Raw genomic sequence first — 17,166 nt, forward strand, 5'->3', positions numbered from 1 at the left:
GCAGCAGCGCGAGCACGGCGTGAGTTACGAAAACACGATTTTTTAAATCAAACTGTTACGATCTTATCGAGACAACATGCAGTATCATATTTCATATTAATATGAGCAAATTGGAAAGGAAATTAGTATTTTCGAGAAGGCTAGGATGAATGATCGCGAAAACAGGTACTGCACGTTGTGAATAATAGCACCAAGTGCACGATATAAATCCATTACTAGCCAATTGCGGTATCGAATCAGGATACAGGAAGAAAGTTTCCTATCCAGGGCTTACTATTGGAAACCAGGTTGGAAATAAAGTAAGCACTGGGGACGAGGTTGCACAGCGCTGGTAAACATCAATGCATGTTTCAACCTGGCCATATCTATGCTTGTCACGGCTGGTCAAGTGAAAAGCAATACCACTTCCTCTTTTACTTCCGACCTGACAGCGACTGATTTATAACTTGGTCAATTGCTATCCTAAAATATAGAGTGCTGTTTTGCCCTATAACTCAAAACCATCCTTAAAAGTCAAGTGAAATTTACCAAATCTTTCAGAATCTCACAGCCGAGTCCGCCAGCCCCAACCACAAGTATTCTACAGTTGTTGAGCATAAAGTCCAGAATCTAAATAAAAGGGGGAAAACAAACAGACTGAAAAGAAGTATGAAATACAAAAATAATGTACTTTTAATCTAGTGGCCAAAATCAAAACAATCAAAAAAAGCTTTCTCTACAAATTTTCTCATTACTTTTTCTAGAAGTAAAAGTGACATTTTTTAAAACCCCAACATAAATCACACATTTGTAAACACATTTGAGTCAAGTCAAATTGTTAGTCATCATTTCTGTACCTCTGTACTCGGTTCAAAGTCAGGATGTGCAAACGGGCCGCTCCTCTCCAAAACTTTCCGGACGTGGGTCCATCTGCCAGGCCAATCAGATTCAGCCCTGCCAGTTTCCATGGCAACCCTGTAACAAAAGGAGGGTGCGGTAAACAAGGTTATGATAATTCATGAGAAAAATCATACACAAAATTATCTTGGGCCTACAGTAACTTCAGCATGCATAAATTCTGCTCAAGACCCATTCAAACTGGATACATTTTTTTTCTACAACCAGTTAAAGGCATTCCCTTTTTGTTCTGCCCCCCCCCAAAAAAACCCTAATTTTTTTAGCGATCGTGTAGGCCCTAATTAAGTTTTTAATTAATATTTAGTTTCAATCAAATTAGAGTCAAGGGTGATTTCTAGGGGTAGTAATAACGAATTTCATATACAGTTTAGGGTTGGTGCCGTGCATTTCAGCGCGCCATCGCGGTGATCGATATCTTTATTTTCGTGTTGCGTTTTGTCATTGACATCGTCATTTTTACCCCAATGCCCAAATTTCCCTCAAGCAAAATAGGCCAAAGCCAAATAAATTAAAAGTAGATTTTGTTCCCTTATGCCGTTATGGGAACCGATCGTCATTGTTTTTATCTTTAAAATAGGTTTAACCAATTCAGTAGATAGCAGATTTTATCTTTTCTTTGTCACCAATTGGAGGTTTGTGAAAAAAAACTCAAAGAGAAAAGGAGGTAGTCTGACTAGACTGCGCCCTACCGGGTTGTATAAAAAAAATCAGTGCGACTACTCAGAAACAAAATGAAATAGGCCTAGGACTAGGTTGAAGAGAAGAAACCAATTTTATTCAGATTTTTCCGATCAAGAAGTAAAGGATCGTACACTTGTTCAGCACAACCACTTAAAAATCCAATCATGTATTTCAAAGAAAAAGATGAAACTTTACGATTCTCCTTGGTCTGTCATCTTCCGGTAGATCGCGATTCCGTGTGTGAAAGTTTAAATAGTATGCTCCCTCGGTGTGTATTTCCTGATGTAAATATGTTTCGGCTTCCAGGTACCATGCAGACTAAACCTAATTATGTAGCGCCCTCAACGGTCACGGATATTTTACAGCGCCCATTTTCACTGCTCGAGCGGCGAGGATGATTAAATTTGTTGGCCCAAAATATGTTTTTTTTCAATCGGGTAAGAATGCATTGTGTGGTGATAGATACCTGATTGGTTGTAGAACATAGTAAATTGCGCATTTACATCGAAAATGGAGTAAATGTGGTGTTTAGACGCCACTTTGTTGGTTGTGTACAAAGTCAATGACCGTATGGTGGGAAGTCGTGAAATTTTGCTGAGACCCCCCCCCCAAAAAATATTCTCAGTCCTATTACTCCTAACTAACTTTTTGAAAAAAAGAATATATGCCCTATTTGCAATAATTTAATAAGTAAGATTATGTAGGCCTAGGCCCTATCTGATTTGGTGGTGGGGGGAAATAGACATTCTGATTTGGTGGGGGGGGGGGGGGGGGGGATGGGGGATGTGTTTACTGTTTTTAGTTTTTTAGGCCAAAAAAGTCTCTGGTTTCTGGTATGGAGCATGCCCCAAAAGTGGTGCGGCGACGTGGCTTTTTTTTTTTTTTTTACTTCTTTTTTCTTCATAATCATAATTCATATGTCGGCTGATGACTGCAAATGGTGCCCGACTAAATTTAGTGCAAAATATATGGAAGTCGAAAGAGGCCACATAAAGAGTTATACTCGATCGTAACCCCATCTAAAATTAAATTGTGCAGCAGCATGATTAAAATCGAATCGACGCGCGTGCTGACCAGAGACGGACTATTAATTTTTATGTGTTTAGTGTTTATGTGTTTAGTGGCCAGATACCATCACAGACACTACATTATGTATCTATCAACGAATGCCTTGACCAAGGCTACCAGTAGTTCTGTCACGGCGCAAATAAAATCGCAGGTCGACCTGAGGCCAGTTTAAGGCAAAAGGAAATTTGCAGTACACGTTTGAATGGAATTATTCTTTCCATTGCACTCATAAACATTCATTATTTGTTTTTTATACAACTGAAAAAAATCCCTGTCGTCTGATTAGTGGATCGTTGATCACATGTCTTTGAATTATTCGTCCCAACGCACGGTCCGGCTGCACCGCAAAAATAGAAGTTCTGTTGCACAGTTTCACTACTGCTGGTGGTGGTGCTGTAACACAAATCTGATTTTTAATACTGAATGGCAAATTGGCAGACAATGCGCGAGAATCTCTGTTTGTTCTCCAAACAGAAGGCGAAATATCGGAACTCGCTGGTGATGTTGACACTGCTAATACCAAGAAGCAAATAAGGGCAAGTTCGCGCAAGGACTATAGTTAACCATTGGTCGACTAACGCTTGCCCGAACTCTGTCTAGTCGACGATGGTTAACTACGCTAGTCGACTATTTGGAACCAACCTACTGGGGTTGGTTGCTTCGCTGGTAACCATAGCCGCGCGCGTTCATAACGTACCACAGGGAGCCAGGATCCAGACGTTTTGCGATGACATTTTGACCAGCGTTCGACTAGAGACGTTCGCACGTTGCTATAAGTATTAGTGCGCAGGCGTAAGGTACGTCACAAATCAACCACTAGTCGACTAATGGTCCTTGCCCGAACTTGGCCTATGCTGCCAAACCAATGGTAGTTCTGTCGAGAACAGTTTTTAAAATACATAAATTGGATATAAAAGTTCTGAACTTGTCGAATAATGTTGAATAAATTGGATATTGGAAGTGGACCACTAGTTAATTGCCACTGACTATTAAAAAGCTGACTATTAGCATCACTGTCTATTTCTTTCTGATATCCCACTATTACTAGATGGTGTAAACTGAGTTGGTTGCCATGGTAGAGGAGTATTGCCGTAGCCTGCTCAAGGTGGCCGTAGCTCAGCTGTGCCAGGGGCTGGGCTGGCACACCATACACACCACGCCCTTCGACCTGCTGACCGACGTACTGCAGAGGTATCTAGAGCACCTGGCTAGACACACTCATCGCTACGCTGAACAGTGTAAGGACATAAATGGTCTGAAGAAGTGGGGTCTGAAGAAGGGGGGTGCTGTGGTCCAGTGGTTATGGTGTTCGACTCGTGTGCCGTGGGACATGGGTTCGAATCCTGACTGTGGGAACATGGTGCTTGTGCTCTTGAGCAAGGCACTTTACCATTATTGCTTTGTCCTTCCGATGGGACGTAAAGCCGTAGGTCCCGTGTGTTGTGTAATGCACGTTAAAGAACCCAGTAACACTTATCGCTAAGAGAAGGGGTTTGCCCCGATGTCTCTGGCAGTGGCTGCAATATGCACCGCAGCACCTTGTAAACCCTTATAAGGTGCTACATAATGGGTCTCATATTTTTCATAAACTTTATTTACCTTTCTTTAATAATAGACATAATTTCCAGCACCTTGAGTACCTAATTGTTGGTAGATACGTGCGCTATATAAGACTCCTGTATTATTAAGACTGCCTTAATGTCGGTCACATGGATATTGCGTTCTTAAAGAATTGGCAGTGTGTCATTGCCTTTATGTAATTTTATTTTATTTTCGAAGAGTTGAACAAAGAAATTGACTGGAGCGGGGTTTGAACCTGCGACCTCCGGATTACCATTCCGGTGCTCTACCAACTGAGCTATCCAGCCCTACATGTATGTTGGCGGTTCCCCAATTTGTCCATATCTTTGTTCAAGGGCCGATAGTCAAAAGCCTTAAACCAGTATGCCATGCAACCAGGGATCACGCCCAAAGTCACAATGCAGACTGGGAAATGGCAAACGGGGATCACTCGGGGAATATTCAAATATTCGGTCAAGTGCAGTTTCGAATAATTAAATACTAAATTATTCAAAAATGGAGAGCCTAAAAAAAACCTCTTTGAAAGAAAATCAAGAAAATAAATAGTTTTGGGTTGGTTTTTTGGGGTTCTCGTTACCAGATGGCCGCACAGATCCAACCCTGGATGACGTGGGCCTGGCCTTCGCCCACATGCACGTCCGCCTCAACGAGCTGGAGACCTACCTCAAGGAGGTGGAGCCCATCCCGTTTGCCCACCCTCTGCCATCCTTCCCTGTCGCCAAGAGGAACAACCTCCAGATCCCCCAGCCGGGGAGCAGAGATTGCCGGGAGAGGCTGGAGTACATCCCGGAGCATATGCCGCCCCTGGTGGATATCGCCGGAGGTTGGAGATAGTTTCACCTTTTTTTTTTATTAACACACTTCTCACTGATTCTGTGTCCTGGTTGGCTACAGTTATGTGTTGTTCACCTTCAACCATCCTTTTGTTTGATCAGTCACTGACAGTCAAACAGTCAACCCTGATCCCCTGCCATGCCTTTTACACAGGCTAGTCACCAACAGTCAGATCATATTTCTTGAAGGCACTGAGACAGTCAAATTCCATCAACAGACAAAAGCAGGTGACCGGTAGGCACAGCTGGCTTATCAATCTCCTACAGTCAAAGCATAGCTATGTCAGGTTTCATAGCAATCGCAGCCAGTCAATCCTACTTTATGAAGGCAGGAGCACTCAATTTTTAAAACGGTCACCTGATTTATTTTTACTGCTGGGCTGGCCTTGTTGAAATTGCCAGCCAGAGAGGGAGGGTTAATATAGGTTCAATATAGGCTAGTTCAGGAATATGCATTGAGCATAAACTATGTATTGAGGCATTATGCATGTATAGTGCCTGGTCAGGGATGGGGCGCATTCATTGTCGGGGGTTCCCACTGTGTTCAACGCCTCATGGAGATTTTCAAGGCTCATCATTATTACATGAAATGGATCTTGTGTTTTAAAACACATCATTGCTGGCCTTGTTGGGTCATTCAGTGCATGCCTATGCCCTGCAGGCTTGTGAGTGACTACAAGAGGGCTCTTTTTCTCTTGGCCCATTTGAAATAGAACCCTCTTTTTGTCACCCACAGTTCCTAGGGGTGCATTAGTGACCTCATTGCCGGAAAATATGTGTGTAATGTGACCCTTACTTGTGCAGGGTCATATTCTGCAGCTCTCTTTGCCACCATTTGTAACAGTTGTATTTATTTGTTGCTCCTCTCGACCAGAGTTTGGTGAGGGCCTCGATGCAATGGACATCTCTCATTCATCTCGGGCTTCTTTTGACGCCGACAGCTACGAGCCGCACACGCCACTCTTGAGCCCTACCTCCCCACGGGGTGAGAAACGCGAACTTCTGAGTCCCACCACGGACTACTTTGCCTTCAAGAGGCTTCGGATGATGGAGGACGGCACTCCCCGCGAGCTGACGGCTTTATCGATGGGGGTCAATGGTGAGATCACCCCAAAGAGAGAGGGAAGGCTCCCGGTCGCCACCACCCCTCCCCAGAAAACTCTTGTGGAACGTCGGAGTGGGGTGCCAGTCATTCCGCTCTCGAGGACGGACTCAAAACCCGATGGATTGTTGACCAAATTTTCTAAGTTGCCCCGCTCCAGCCCGGCCATGGACCTCAAAGTCATCAAGGGTAAAGGCATCACTCCGCCGAAGCCAAAACCCAAATCCCCAAAGCATCTATTCTTTTCGTCAGGAGGGACGCCGTCTGTTTTCCAGGTAAAGCCCAAGAGCCCCGCTGTGGTCATCATGGACAAAGTCAAAGAGTTATTGCCTTCAGGAGGCAAGAATATCAAAGTGGTGGGACCAAATATCGGGACCTTGCTGATTACAACGAAGAAGACTGTAGAAATTCCCCCTGTCCCTTCTGCCAAGGACATTGACGATGACGATAAGAGTCCCAGCCCTAAGAAGCCTTCCGCTTTAGACGTTTACGACTTTGAGGACGAGGACACTAAGCCCAGGACGTCCAAGACCTTTGACCCTTGCGGGGAGTTGCCAGACCCTTCCAAGGCTGTTCTGCCCTCGGCGACGCTGATCAGGGAGGAGGAACAGGAAGTGGTGGCTAACGCTGCCAGCATCGAGGATACGATCGAGTCGGTGATCTCCAAGATGGCCCGTGGCAGCACCTCCAAATCAGCCAAGAAGAACGGCAAAGATGGCGACCGAGAAAGGACCAAAGAAAAGGGAAAGGACAAAAGCAAGGACAAAGGCAAAGACAGGAGTGTCGAGAAGGGTAAAGGTGGACTCCTCGACATGGCGAACAAGAGCAATGCGGAGAAATCCAGTAAAGGACACTCCTTACCCCCAAAGCTTCTGTTCAAGCATGCTTGGCGGGAGAGCGAAGGAGCCATCACCTCGGCCATCAAAATGGATACGTCACCGGGACTTGCGCCTAAACTCGTCATCAAGACCTCGGACCCAAAAGACAAGAGTAAGGACAAGAGAGACAAGCCCAAGAAGTTCGGAGACGAGAAGACAACATCGGGGAAGGAGTCCAAGAAGGAGCGGTCTAAGCGGAAGAAGGAGCAGCTGAAAAAGGAAAAGCTGAAAAAGAAGAAAATGGAAAAGAAGCGGCGGTTGCAAGAGCTGGCTGGCAAGACTGCCAGCTCCTCCAGCGGAGAGACACAAACAGACTCTTCTTTGAAACAGCCCATCATCGCCAAGCTGAACATCATCACCAAGAACCCCAAATCCATGAAGGTCCGAGTTGTTTCTCAATCAGAGAGCCCCGCCAGCAGCCCTAGCCGGGACAAGCTGAGCTCCAAACAGAAGGACAAGACCCGCCTAAAGAAGAAGAAGAAAGAGAAGGAGCGCAAGGCGAAGATCAAGGCGGCTAAAGACTCGCTTAAGAAAGCCAAACAGAAGGAGGGTAAGAAGAATCCCGGAGAGAAGGAAGGAGAACAGAATCCCTCGGAGGAACCACCTGAAAAAATCGCAAAGGTAGGCATATCTCTCATTAATCACAGATATATCAAAACTGAAATTTTCACCAGATCAGCTTTCTAACTAGGTAGGGCAAATCACTTAGATATCGGATCGAATGATATGAAATCAAATCAAATCAAATCAAAGATGGTTTATCAAACTTTATCTCTCACAAATTATGGCTGTCCATTTTCAAATATTTTAGTATTGTATTATTCCAAACTGCGTTTGACTGATTACTCGAAACTTGCCGATCAAGTTTTACATGCGCCAGCAGCAACTGGGTACTGCACCGGTCAACAGTTGCACACAAAGTGCACCGGTTAAGATGTTTATGTGGTGATGGTGTTATGGGCTGCTGGAGAGATTAGCAGTTATTCTATAACTGTCCTGTGCTTTAATCTGCTGAAAGGTTGGGCACAACGAACTGCGTCGACAAAAAAAAGTGGCATCAGTCAATAAAGATCTGCAAATTTATGATTAAAAAAACGCAGCCATATGTGTAGGGATTTACATTCCCGAGGACAGACAGACAAAGGGAGAACAACAGATTATTTGTTGTCCTCGAGTGTTCATCTTTTGTTGCAAACAGTCCTCGATCGTGACTTTGTGTGCTTAGTCTATGGGTGAGTGTTATATTATAGAGACACAGGGAAAGACAATGCCTTGTCCTCGAGAGTTATGTAAAACACAACTGTGTGTCTTTGCTTAGTTCATTTTCCCAATATTCAAAGCGGCTGAAAGCTATTTGAATATTTGGTTGATGATCAAATATTCGGTTTATTAAGGTCAGCCATATTATAAATCTACATTTCTTGGCACAAAGTCGAGTAAGTGATGGATTTACAAACTCTCAAATCTTAACAGTTCATAAACTAAAGACTGTCTTTATTGAATGACTTTCGTGTTCCTCAGCTGACTGTACCCAAACTGATGCTCAAGATTGGCTCAGCATCTTCTAGTGGAGAGACTACAAAAATGTGAGTGATAAAACAATTCTCCATTTTTTATTTCGTAAAATAGTTGCCTTTTTTTTGGTCAGATTTCAGAACTTCGCTCAACAAACTTCCCACATTGTTAACTTACAGTCTTTTGGCCATGGAAATATTTTATGGATGATGCTTGTCTCTTGTGAACCCAAACTCCCTGAACATTTGTTTTTCATGGAAGTGTCCTTAAGGTAAAAAAAAAAAATAAGTCGGTCTCTGGTCAGCGCGCGCGTCGATTTTAATCATGCGCGTCGATCTTTTTTTTTTCCAAAATGTTCCGCGGTAGCTCCAACAGCGCCCTCTATTTCCGCACCTCCTCAATTTTTTTTACCAAAGAGCACCAAGGAATGGGAAATTGCACCAAGGCAAATGATCGAAAGCACCAAGGCAAATTATGGAGGACACCAATGTACATGAGGACACAAAAAAAGCAAAATAGTACCCACCTTGTCTGTACAATCCAAGCTTGAAGAAAAAAAAAAAAAAGAAGAAGCTGCGTGGCCGCGTCAATTCCGGAACTTTGGTCTGACCAGAGACCGATTTTTTTTTTTTTTTGGCCTAACCTGTCAATATCCACAACTGCATGACGTTGTACTTCCTTCCCAAGCCTTAAGCAACAATGGCAATCATATTGGTCCGTTATTTCAGAATCATCAAGAAACCTTCAGAGAAGCCCAAGCCGCTGCCACCAAGACCCCGCACTCCATCCCCATCATCGTCTTCAACTTCTTCCTCTTCATCATCATCCCCCTCGCCGTCACCTCGGCGAAAATCGCCCTTCCCTCCACCACACTCCCCATCCCCGTCAACTTCCCCGTCTCCCTCCCCCTCCCCAACTCCTGCCTCGCCTTTGCCTACGCCCGACCCTCCGCCGAAAAAGACGCCCGCTTCCAAGAGGGCTCCCCCTGTCAAGAAGTCAATTCCAAAGAAGGTGCCCGCTGCCTCGCCCCCCAGCTCGCCCCCCTCGGTGCCCAAGTCGCCGCCACCACCCCAGCCCAAGTCACCCCCGCCACCCAAGGTACCTGTGGCCGTACCCCCAGTGAGGAAGGCAGCCTCCAAGGCCTTCTCGGCCATCGCCAATCCCACCAAGGTCTCCCAGCCGTTGTCGCCAGGAGCTGCTCAGTCCCAGGCTCCATTCAAGGTAAGACAAGCCCAAGTTCCAAGACTTTATTGGAATTTTAAGCAAATTTGTGATAACAACCTGAAAAGATGGCAGATTTATTTAGTATTTGGCATTTGGCTAGTATAGTCCATGAAAAAAAATAATAATAATAACAGTCTTCATAAGATGGAATTTTTGCGTCTGGTTGATGTAAATCAAATTAGGTTTTGCCCTCCACCGACGTATAAACACTGTATACTCAGTGTGTTACCTCCCGAGTGAAAGTTGGAGGAAAAAAAATAACAGTCTTATTGAACACCAATATCTGCTGGAAAGCTAGAAAGAATTTGCGAGCTTAATGTCATGGATTACTGCTTACTTTTGATCACAGTAGATTTCACGAATAATTTGAAGATGTGAACCTCTCCATTAATTCTCAAGCTTGCGGCTTACCTTCTCTCCTTTCCTGATGTTTACATCAAACCATGGAGAGTGAGGTTGAAAGTCTTTGAGCTTTGGATCAACTGGTAGGAGATGAGGAAGGAAATTACAGTTTTAGAGGTGGGAGGGAAATCCGGGAATGAAAATCCAGGGAAATCCGCAGAATCAGCACCCAATTTCATCAAACTCTTCGTAACTTACGATGCATCGCAGCGCTGCGACGCGTCGTATCCCTACGATGCGTTGCAGCTGCGATGCGTCCTGCGATCCATTTCACAAAACATGTCGTAAGTGCGGCGCGTCGTAGGTACAACTTGGTGACTGTTTTATGTATTTAGTCAGCGTACAGTAAATAGTCGTCTGATATTCAACAAAAAGTCGTCGGATCTCAGCTCGAAATTTGTTAAAACGTAAAACAAACTGGTGGCCGTGCAATGCAATTTTGAAGGAAAACAAGCTCTCAGTGGACGGTATAGCTACTTTGAAATTTCAACTGCAATATTCCAGTCTAATTCACAATTATTCAATGAATTTTCTATATACAACTTTGCACACATTGCCTCGGTATTATAATCTTGTTTATGTAATGTTTATGGCATTAAACTGGCTAAGAAAGAGACTCTTCCTATTTTGCGATGACCACTTGACACGTCGTAACTTGCGATGTGTTTTAAGCCGTTGTCAAGGAACTTACGACGCGTTCAACACATCGCAACTTTCGTGAAATGGATTATACGACGCGTCGCGAGTTACGACGTGTTACACGTCGTAACTCGAGTTGCGATGCGTCGCAGCGGTTCGTGAAATCGGGTGCAGGTAGGTATTGAAAGCCCAATCCTCAACTCCGCCCTGGGCAGGAATCGAAACCCTGGTCACAGAGGAGGAAGGCGAGGAATGAACCAATCCACCAACCCTACTCCTGACATAAGTGTGTGGGTGAAGCAGTTTTTTGCGTTACTGTCATAAATATTATGTCAATTTCGCTTCTGCCCTCTCAATGATTTTCCTTGTCAGTGCCATCCACTCCTCCTTTGTCACTAGCTGTAGGTGCTCCAAGGCTGTGTATATATTTTTTTTTAAATGGCCTATTCCATCTGGGAAAAGTAAGACCTGTTTCAGACTTGCTTTTCAAGAGTGGTGCAGAGTGGTGCCATTCAAAGTCACACCCAGTTGCAATTACCATTGTCAATCCCACACTCTCTCTTGTCAGGGTATTTCTGTCCCGACCAAAGCTTCTCTGAAGGCCCCAGTGGAGAAGCCGCCGGCCAAGGGAAGCAAGGGACCCTCTACGCAAAAGGCACCAGGCACACCGCCCCCTAGTGGCGGAGTGACAGTCGGCGGATCAGCGCAACGCAGCGTGATTCTCGAGACGGTTGGAACTGTTGTGGTAAGTTTAGTTTCTTGTTTAATACCCAACAGGAATTTTTTTTAAAAGTTCTCTTAATCTCAATTATCTTGTTGAGTTGAGTTGTAGATAGATCTTTTGCGTTCAGCAGCCATCTTTGTGGTCATTTTTATATTTATATGGCCCATGAAGTGCAATTTCCTACTCTTTGTCATCCCTTTTGATTAATTTTATTGAAAAGTGTACTTCTTTAAACATTTGAAATTGTTCCATTCTTTTCTGAAACTGAGGGCGCTGCAGCTGTGATGTCATTTCAGGAATGACAGTGTTCAGTTTAGGGTTCTTCTGTTCAAATAATGAACCCAAAAATTTGCTTATTGAAAATATTTGTGAGAAAAGTTTAGAGTTTAATTTCATTAGTTTTGACTTCAAATAGGAAAGTCTTTGACAGCCATTGTTTTGATTTTGAAGGATTATTGGTAAAGTTATAAGTAAAAAGTCTTGACAGTTAGAGTCTTAGAGTTAAACCTTCCAATGAATACCAGTTATTTCACAGTCACCATAATTCCTTTCCAATGATTTTATTCAGAGTGACACAGGAGAGAAGATCTGGATTTGTCCCACCTGCAAGTTGCCTGATGACGGCAGTCCCATGGTGGGCTGTGATACTTGTGACGATTGGTACCACTGGTAAGAGGGAATTTCTATCATTCTAACATTGTTCTTTTTGAGCAAGACTTGACTCGCGAAAGATGACGCTCGCGAAAGTTTACACCGTAAGTCTATAAAAGCCCTTCAGACAACTTCCGGGATTTGAATTTTGTGGTTGGGTTTCTTTTACGTCAGTAATGGAGTCAGTGACTCAGTTAGTCATTCAGGGAGTCAGTGAATGTCAGTCAGAGGACAGTTGGCTTGCCCTTCGAGTCCAGCAAACAAATTGTTGCAGCTGAAATCATGCCTATCATCTGTATATAATGTAAATATCCTTGAAAGATTTCCTGCAAGATAGTAGAAAATAAAACCGGTAGCATTTTAGTGTCACTGTTGCAGTTTCAAAGTGCCAAATACTCGAGAAACAAAGCAGTGATGGGGCATTGTTGGAAGACTTACTATGGAATTCTGAGCTTTGTTGGTGGAAAATAAAGGTCAAGAATAGTCTGTGGAAAAAAATTCTGTCCATTGATAATTTTGGAATTTTTAATTCTGGTCGGTATGAGTTGTTGCTAATGCGATAAATTGCTCCATGAAATTGTCCCAATTCAAATGCATACGTCTTAGTCTTGAACTTTGCACTCTGACCTTTGACCTCAGCAGTATTCCTTTCATCTACCCTCCCTATATTTCTCTCCTGTTTCCTTCACCTTGTGCAGGCCCTGTGTGGGCATCAAAGAAGAACCGAAGGAGCCCGACTGGTACTGTCCACGATGCCGGGTCCCTAAGAAGAAGAAAGGCAAAAAGAAATCCAGATAACCAACACGGTTTACTCGTAAACAACTACGCTTATTGGACCCAACCCATCAACACGAGTTTGCAGTATTCACCACAGCTACTTTTGAGTAATGGACCTTTTAGCAGAATCTGGCACAGAAGACCTGAGACGTAATGACGTAAAGGCTTTGCTTACATTTGCGCTTTCCTATGGGGACCGTCTACCACATAAGAAAGCGCACATGTAAACAAACCGTGACGTCATTACGTCTAAGGCCTATTGGAATCAATCAGAACAGTCAACCTTTTTACACCCAAATAATATTTGTATATATTAAAATGTCAACGTATGTCAACCCTCCTATGCAAAATACGTGCTGTGCCAAATAGTCCTTTCAGTCAAAATCAAACAAGTGACTGTTTTCAACAGTTATGAAACTTGATACAGCTATGCTTTGACTCCGGGTGAGTGATAAAACAGCTGTGCCTGCTTTGTCTGTTGACCCAGTTTGACTAGTCACAGTGTTTGCGATACATTATCGTATGATCTGACTGCTGGTGACTAGCCTTTGTTAAAAGTATAGCAGGGGAAGTGGAAGTGACTTTTGACTGTCTGTGACTCTTTGAATAGCAGGAGGGTTAGCCACAGCTATTTTTGGTTTAAAAACCATTGGGCGAGCCTTAACCCTAACTCCCTAGGATTTTTTGCTAGGATGTAGCCTCAATCCTGCAAAATCCTCCAATTGGCCTCATGGAAAAATAGTGTATAGCCTCAATCCTGCAAATTCCTCCGTTATTTCTTGAATATGGTCCATGGAGGGATGACCACTGCCTGAATCCTGCAAAATCCTCCGGCTATGTCTGTCAATAGGCTGAGGCAGAGGCAGTGACATCCTGGAGCAGTGCGGAGGATGTCAAGTATAATCAAGGACTAAATTTATGCACGGCTGAGCATAAACAACACAAGGTCCGGCCCAAGACCTTGACACAGTGCGTACTCCGAAATCAGCAACGCACTTTTGCCATGTAACCTCAATCCTGCAAATTCCTCCAATTTGCAAAAAGGATTTTGGAGGATTCAGGGCGGTTAGGGTTAATGGATCAGTCTACTATATGCCCTCGCGTTACCTCCTGCATCAGGAGCGAACGTTTATTTCTTCAAGACTGTGCGATGCTATAAATTCTAGCAACGCGACATCGAAATCTCATCTTTCAAAGGATTGATTCTAAAATTTTGATTTTTCAAAATTGAAAGCACGGCATCCTGCATTATTAATACATCGACTGCAGTCCTAATTTAAAGTCCTAATTCATACCGGGGTTAAGACCTCTTGAGGCAACATGGCACAGCAAGATCCTACCCATGGGAACGAGGTCAAAGAAATCTGTGCGGGAATGTAGATGGCATGTGACAACACGCGAAAGCATGAGTGCGCAAAGTACGCACGACAAAGTTTCACTAGAATAATATGGATTCAACACTGAAAATCGTAATCAAAATCAAAACAAAAACCAATGGCTGTAGTACAATTTGCTTATTTTTCTTTGCGTTCTTTTTGGTGCACTATAGACATCAGTTTTCACTTGTGCAAAATGTTTGAACAAGAACAAATTCCACTGTTCCAGTTGTGCTTTCACTACATGTATCACTTATGTGCTTTAAAGGTCCATGCAATGTAATTCTTAAAATGAAATCCTTGAATATGCACCTTTGTGTCCCATTTAACCTTATTTTCAATTGTCAGTTTGCCATTTTCAAGGGTATTTTGGTGTCTTTGGTGTTTCTGCTAATGTGAATTTCCATATTCATGAGAAAAAGTGTGATGTCCTTTCAGGAAGAAACCTCAATGTTACAGCTATTGCAGCACCAGAAGTTGGCAGAATTTTGGATATTTTGCTGCCGTTATTTTCTTTGGTGATTTGTTGCATCAGTACATGGCAGTATGCCAATGAGCAAAAGTTTCTCACAAATGTTTTCAGTGAGCAAATTTTGAGTTCACAATTTGAACAGAAAACCCCTAAACTGAATGGTGTCTTCCTGAAATGACATCATGGCAACACCACCGTCAGTTGTCCAGAAACGCATGGAAAATTACTTTAAAGAAGTGCACTTTTTAATAAAATGAACCAAAAAGGGATGACAAACAGTTTTCATACATTTAAAAGGAGTAGAAAGTTGCACAATATTTGTTCCTATAATTCATCTCATGGATCCTTGAAAGCTAGATATCCTTCTGTTGAAAATCAATCTGAATTTATTTGTAAACTTAACAGGGTACACTGGGGGGGGGGGGTAAAATGGTGGAAAACTTTCCAACTATTAAAAAATGTTTTTAGCTTCAGGGCACGTGAGAATATTAGTAATTACTCGGAAATGTACCGGTACCTCTACCAATTTAATGAGAAAAAAATTTGCTCAAAGTGAAGATAGGACTGTTAAATGATTTTGCCAGAAATGGTTTGATTGATGGTGGTTTTGAAAAAAAAAAAAGTGTTCCTGTGTGCATACTTTTTTTTAGTCCAAAAAATTGGGACTCTCAATACTGTGTATGAGAGTCCCAAAACTTAAGGTATTGAAAACGTGCAAAACAAGAAAATAGACTGGCACCTAAAACAACCAGTCCAACACAGCTTCAGTACTGCATCAATCAACCATGCCAAAAGAATTTAAGAAACATGTGGCATTAAGCGGGAACTAGTCTCAATTTACTACACATTTCTCCATAGTCAAGCCACCAGACTATTGACACTGAATGAAGAGGTCAGTCTTTTCAAATAGTTGGACCATGGTTGGACATGTACCAGTCTAGTCTTTAGCCCCATTTTGAAATCACTTGACTTCCCTCTCATGTGCAAAATATTGAAGAAAAGTCTCCTTCAAAAATTGAATTGAGTCTGCAAACTTGGTTGGTGAAATACTGAGGACATTTCCTTTGCCCCAGTGGAATTTTTGGAGAAATTTGCTGGCCAAACTGTGAGTAAAGTTGGCCTGATTTAGTTTTGCACGTTTCAGAGCACTCCTGAGAGCCCTGTCTGACTTTTTTTGTGCGTTAGCATCAGAATCCAGTTATGAAACCTAAAAACTTTGAAAATGTTTTCTGTGTTTTCTCAAAATGTATAGCAAGCACTGAGCTGAAACTTTCACAGGCAATATTTGTTATGGAACCTAGTACAGTCCATCATTCGCTGCTATCCAAAAAGTAACTGACGAAATTATTGTTGAAAAGCTTACTTGGTTTAAAGATAGTAAGGGGACTAAACGCCCTATTAAATTATTGTTTCTGGCAAGCTGTCATTTTAAAGAAATCAATGAAAGAAGGCCTTTCCAATGATGGGTCTAAAGACTTTCCTATAACTAACGGTTTCTATAATTGGTACAATATACAACATTCACTGAGCTGAAACTTCATCAGGTTAGTTGTTCAGCACCCGTCCGTAGATTTTGAGCACGTTTGTTGCTTCAAACGACCACAATGCACAAATTACAAATGATGGACGCTACTTTTAAGATCTCAAGCAAGTTTGTTGCTTGAAATGAACAAAGAAAAAATGATCCTATTTAAAATAGACTTAAACGAAATTGAAGGTTTTTTTTTTTACACAATTCAAGAATTACAGCTCTTGAATCTTTCATTTGAATCACAATGTTTGTTCCATTCTTTTGTAAATATTTTGAATTATGTATATATTTTATTCAACTGGTGTCATGTTTCCTCACTAATAATTCTAATGAAACGTCGTCAAGAATTTTCGAAATTGAATGTGATTTCCCAACCTAAAGATTACCTCTCAAGTCTCGGACTTTAAAAATGCCTGTCAGCTTGTGTTCAGCATATCATGTTGAAATTTAACGACACTTATACTTTTCAAGAAAATTTTAATGAAATTTTACGAAAGGAAATTTTGTTCAATTTATGTAATGTTTAAATGAATATTTATGGTGTAATGACATCAGAACTTAATAAATGCATGATATGTACATAATGTTTTAGTTTTTTTTTCAAAGCAGTTTCTTTTGATTCAGTGTTTCCACTTTAAGTAGGCCAATTAAAGAAAAAAAACAGTTGGTCGTCAGGGTTTTTTTTTTTCAAAAAGAGGAAGAGAGCCTTTTTATTTTATTTTTTCCCAAGATGGCCGTCAAGTATTAAATTCATGGAATTTTGCGTCAGGGTGATGTAAATCAAATTAGGTTTTTGCCCTTCACTGATGTTCAAA

The 17,166-nt window shown here is 42.3% G+C and overlaps 2 protein-coding genes and 1 non-coding gene across 3 annotated transcripts in view; 1 reads left to right on the forward strand and 2 right to left on the reverse strand.

Annotated features, from left to right (window-relative positions):
• Positions 1-1,898, reverse strand: part of LOC119737593 (NEDD8-activating enzyme E1 catalytic subunit-like) — a 49,668-nt gene extending 47,770 nt beyond the window's left edge. Inside the window, exons 1-3 of the mRNA XM_038212049.1 lie at positions 1,774-1,898; positions 837-954; positions 529-609 (exon numbers count right to left, since the gene is read on the reverse strand). Of these exons, the coding sequence (XP_038067977.1) occupies positions 529-609; positions 837-954; positions 1,774-1,793 (219 nt within the window). The 5' untranslated portion in view covers positions 1,794-1,898. The remainder of the gene's footprint in view (positions 1-528; positions 610-836; positions 955-1,773) is intronic.
• A 10-nt stretch (positions 1,899-1,908) lies between these two features.
• On the forward strand, positions 1,909-13,109 carry LOC119737592 (transcription initiation factor TFIID subunit 3-like). The gene is made up of 9 exons (XM_038212048.1): positions 1,909-2,015; positions 3,695-3,884; positions 4,808-5,050; positions 5,935-7,661; positions 8,562-8,626; positions 9,284-9,776; positions 11,389-11,565; positions 12,113-12,213; positions 12,894-13,109. Exons 2-9 carry the CDS (start codon positions 3,719-3,721, stop codon positions 12,991-12,993), a joined length of 3,072 nt encoding a protein of 1,023 aa, XP_038067976.1. The 5' UTR covers positions 1,909-2,015; positions 3,695-3,718; the 3' UTR covers positions 12,994-13,109.
• Positions 4,442-4,514, reverse strand: Trnat-ggu. The gene has a single exon. It is a non-coding gene; the product is annotated as a tRNA-Thr (tRNA).
• Positions 13,110-17,166: the final 4,057 nt, after the last annotated feature.

This window comes from Patiria miniata, unplaced genomic scaffold (genome assembly GCF_015706575.1).
Source record: "Patiria miniata isolate m_02_andy unplaced genomic scaffold, ASM1570657v1 HiC_scaffold_3, whole genome shotgun sequence".
NCBI classification, from domain to species: Eukaryota; Metazoa; Echinodermata; class Asteroidea; order Valvatida; family Asterinidae; genus Patiria; species Patiria miniata.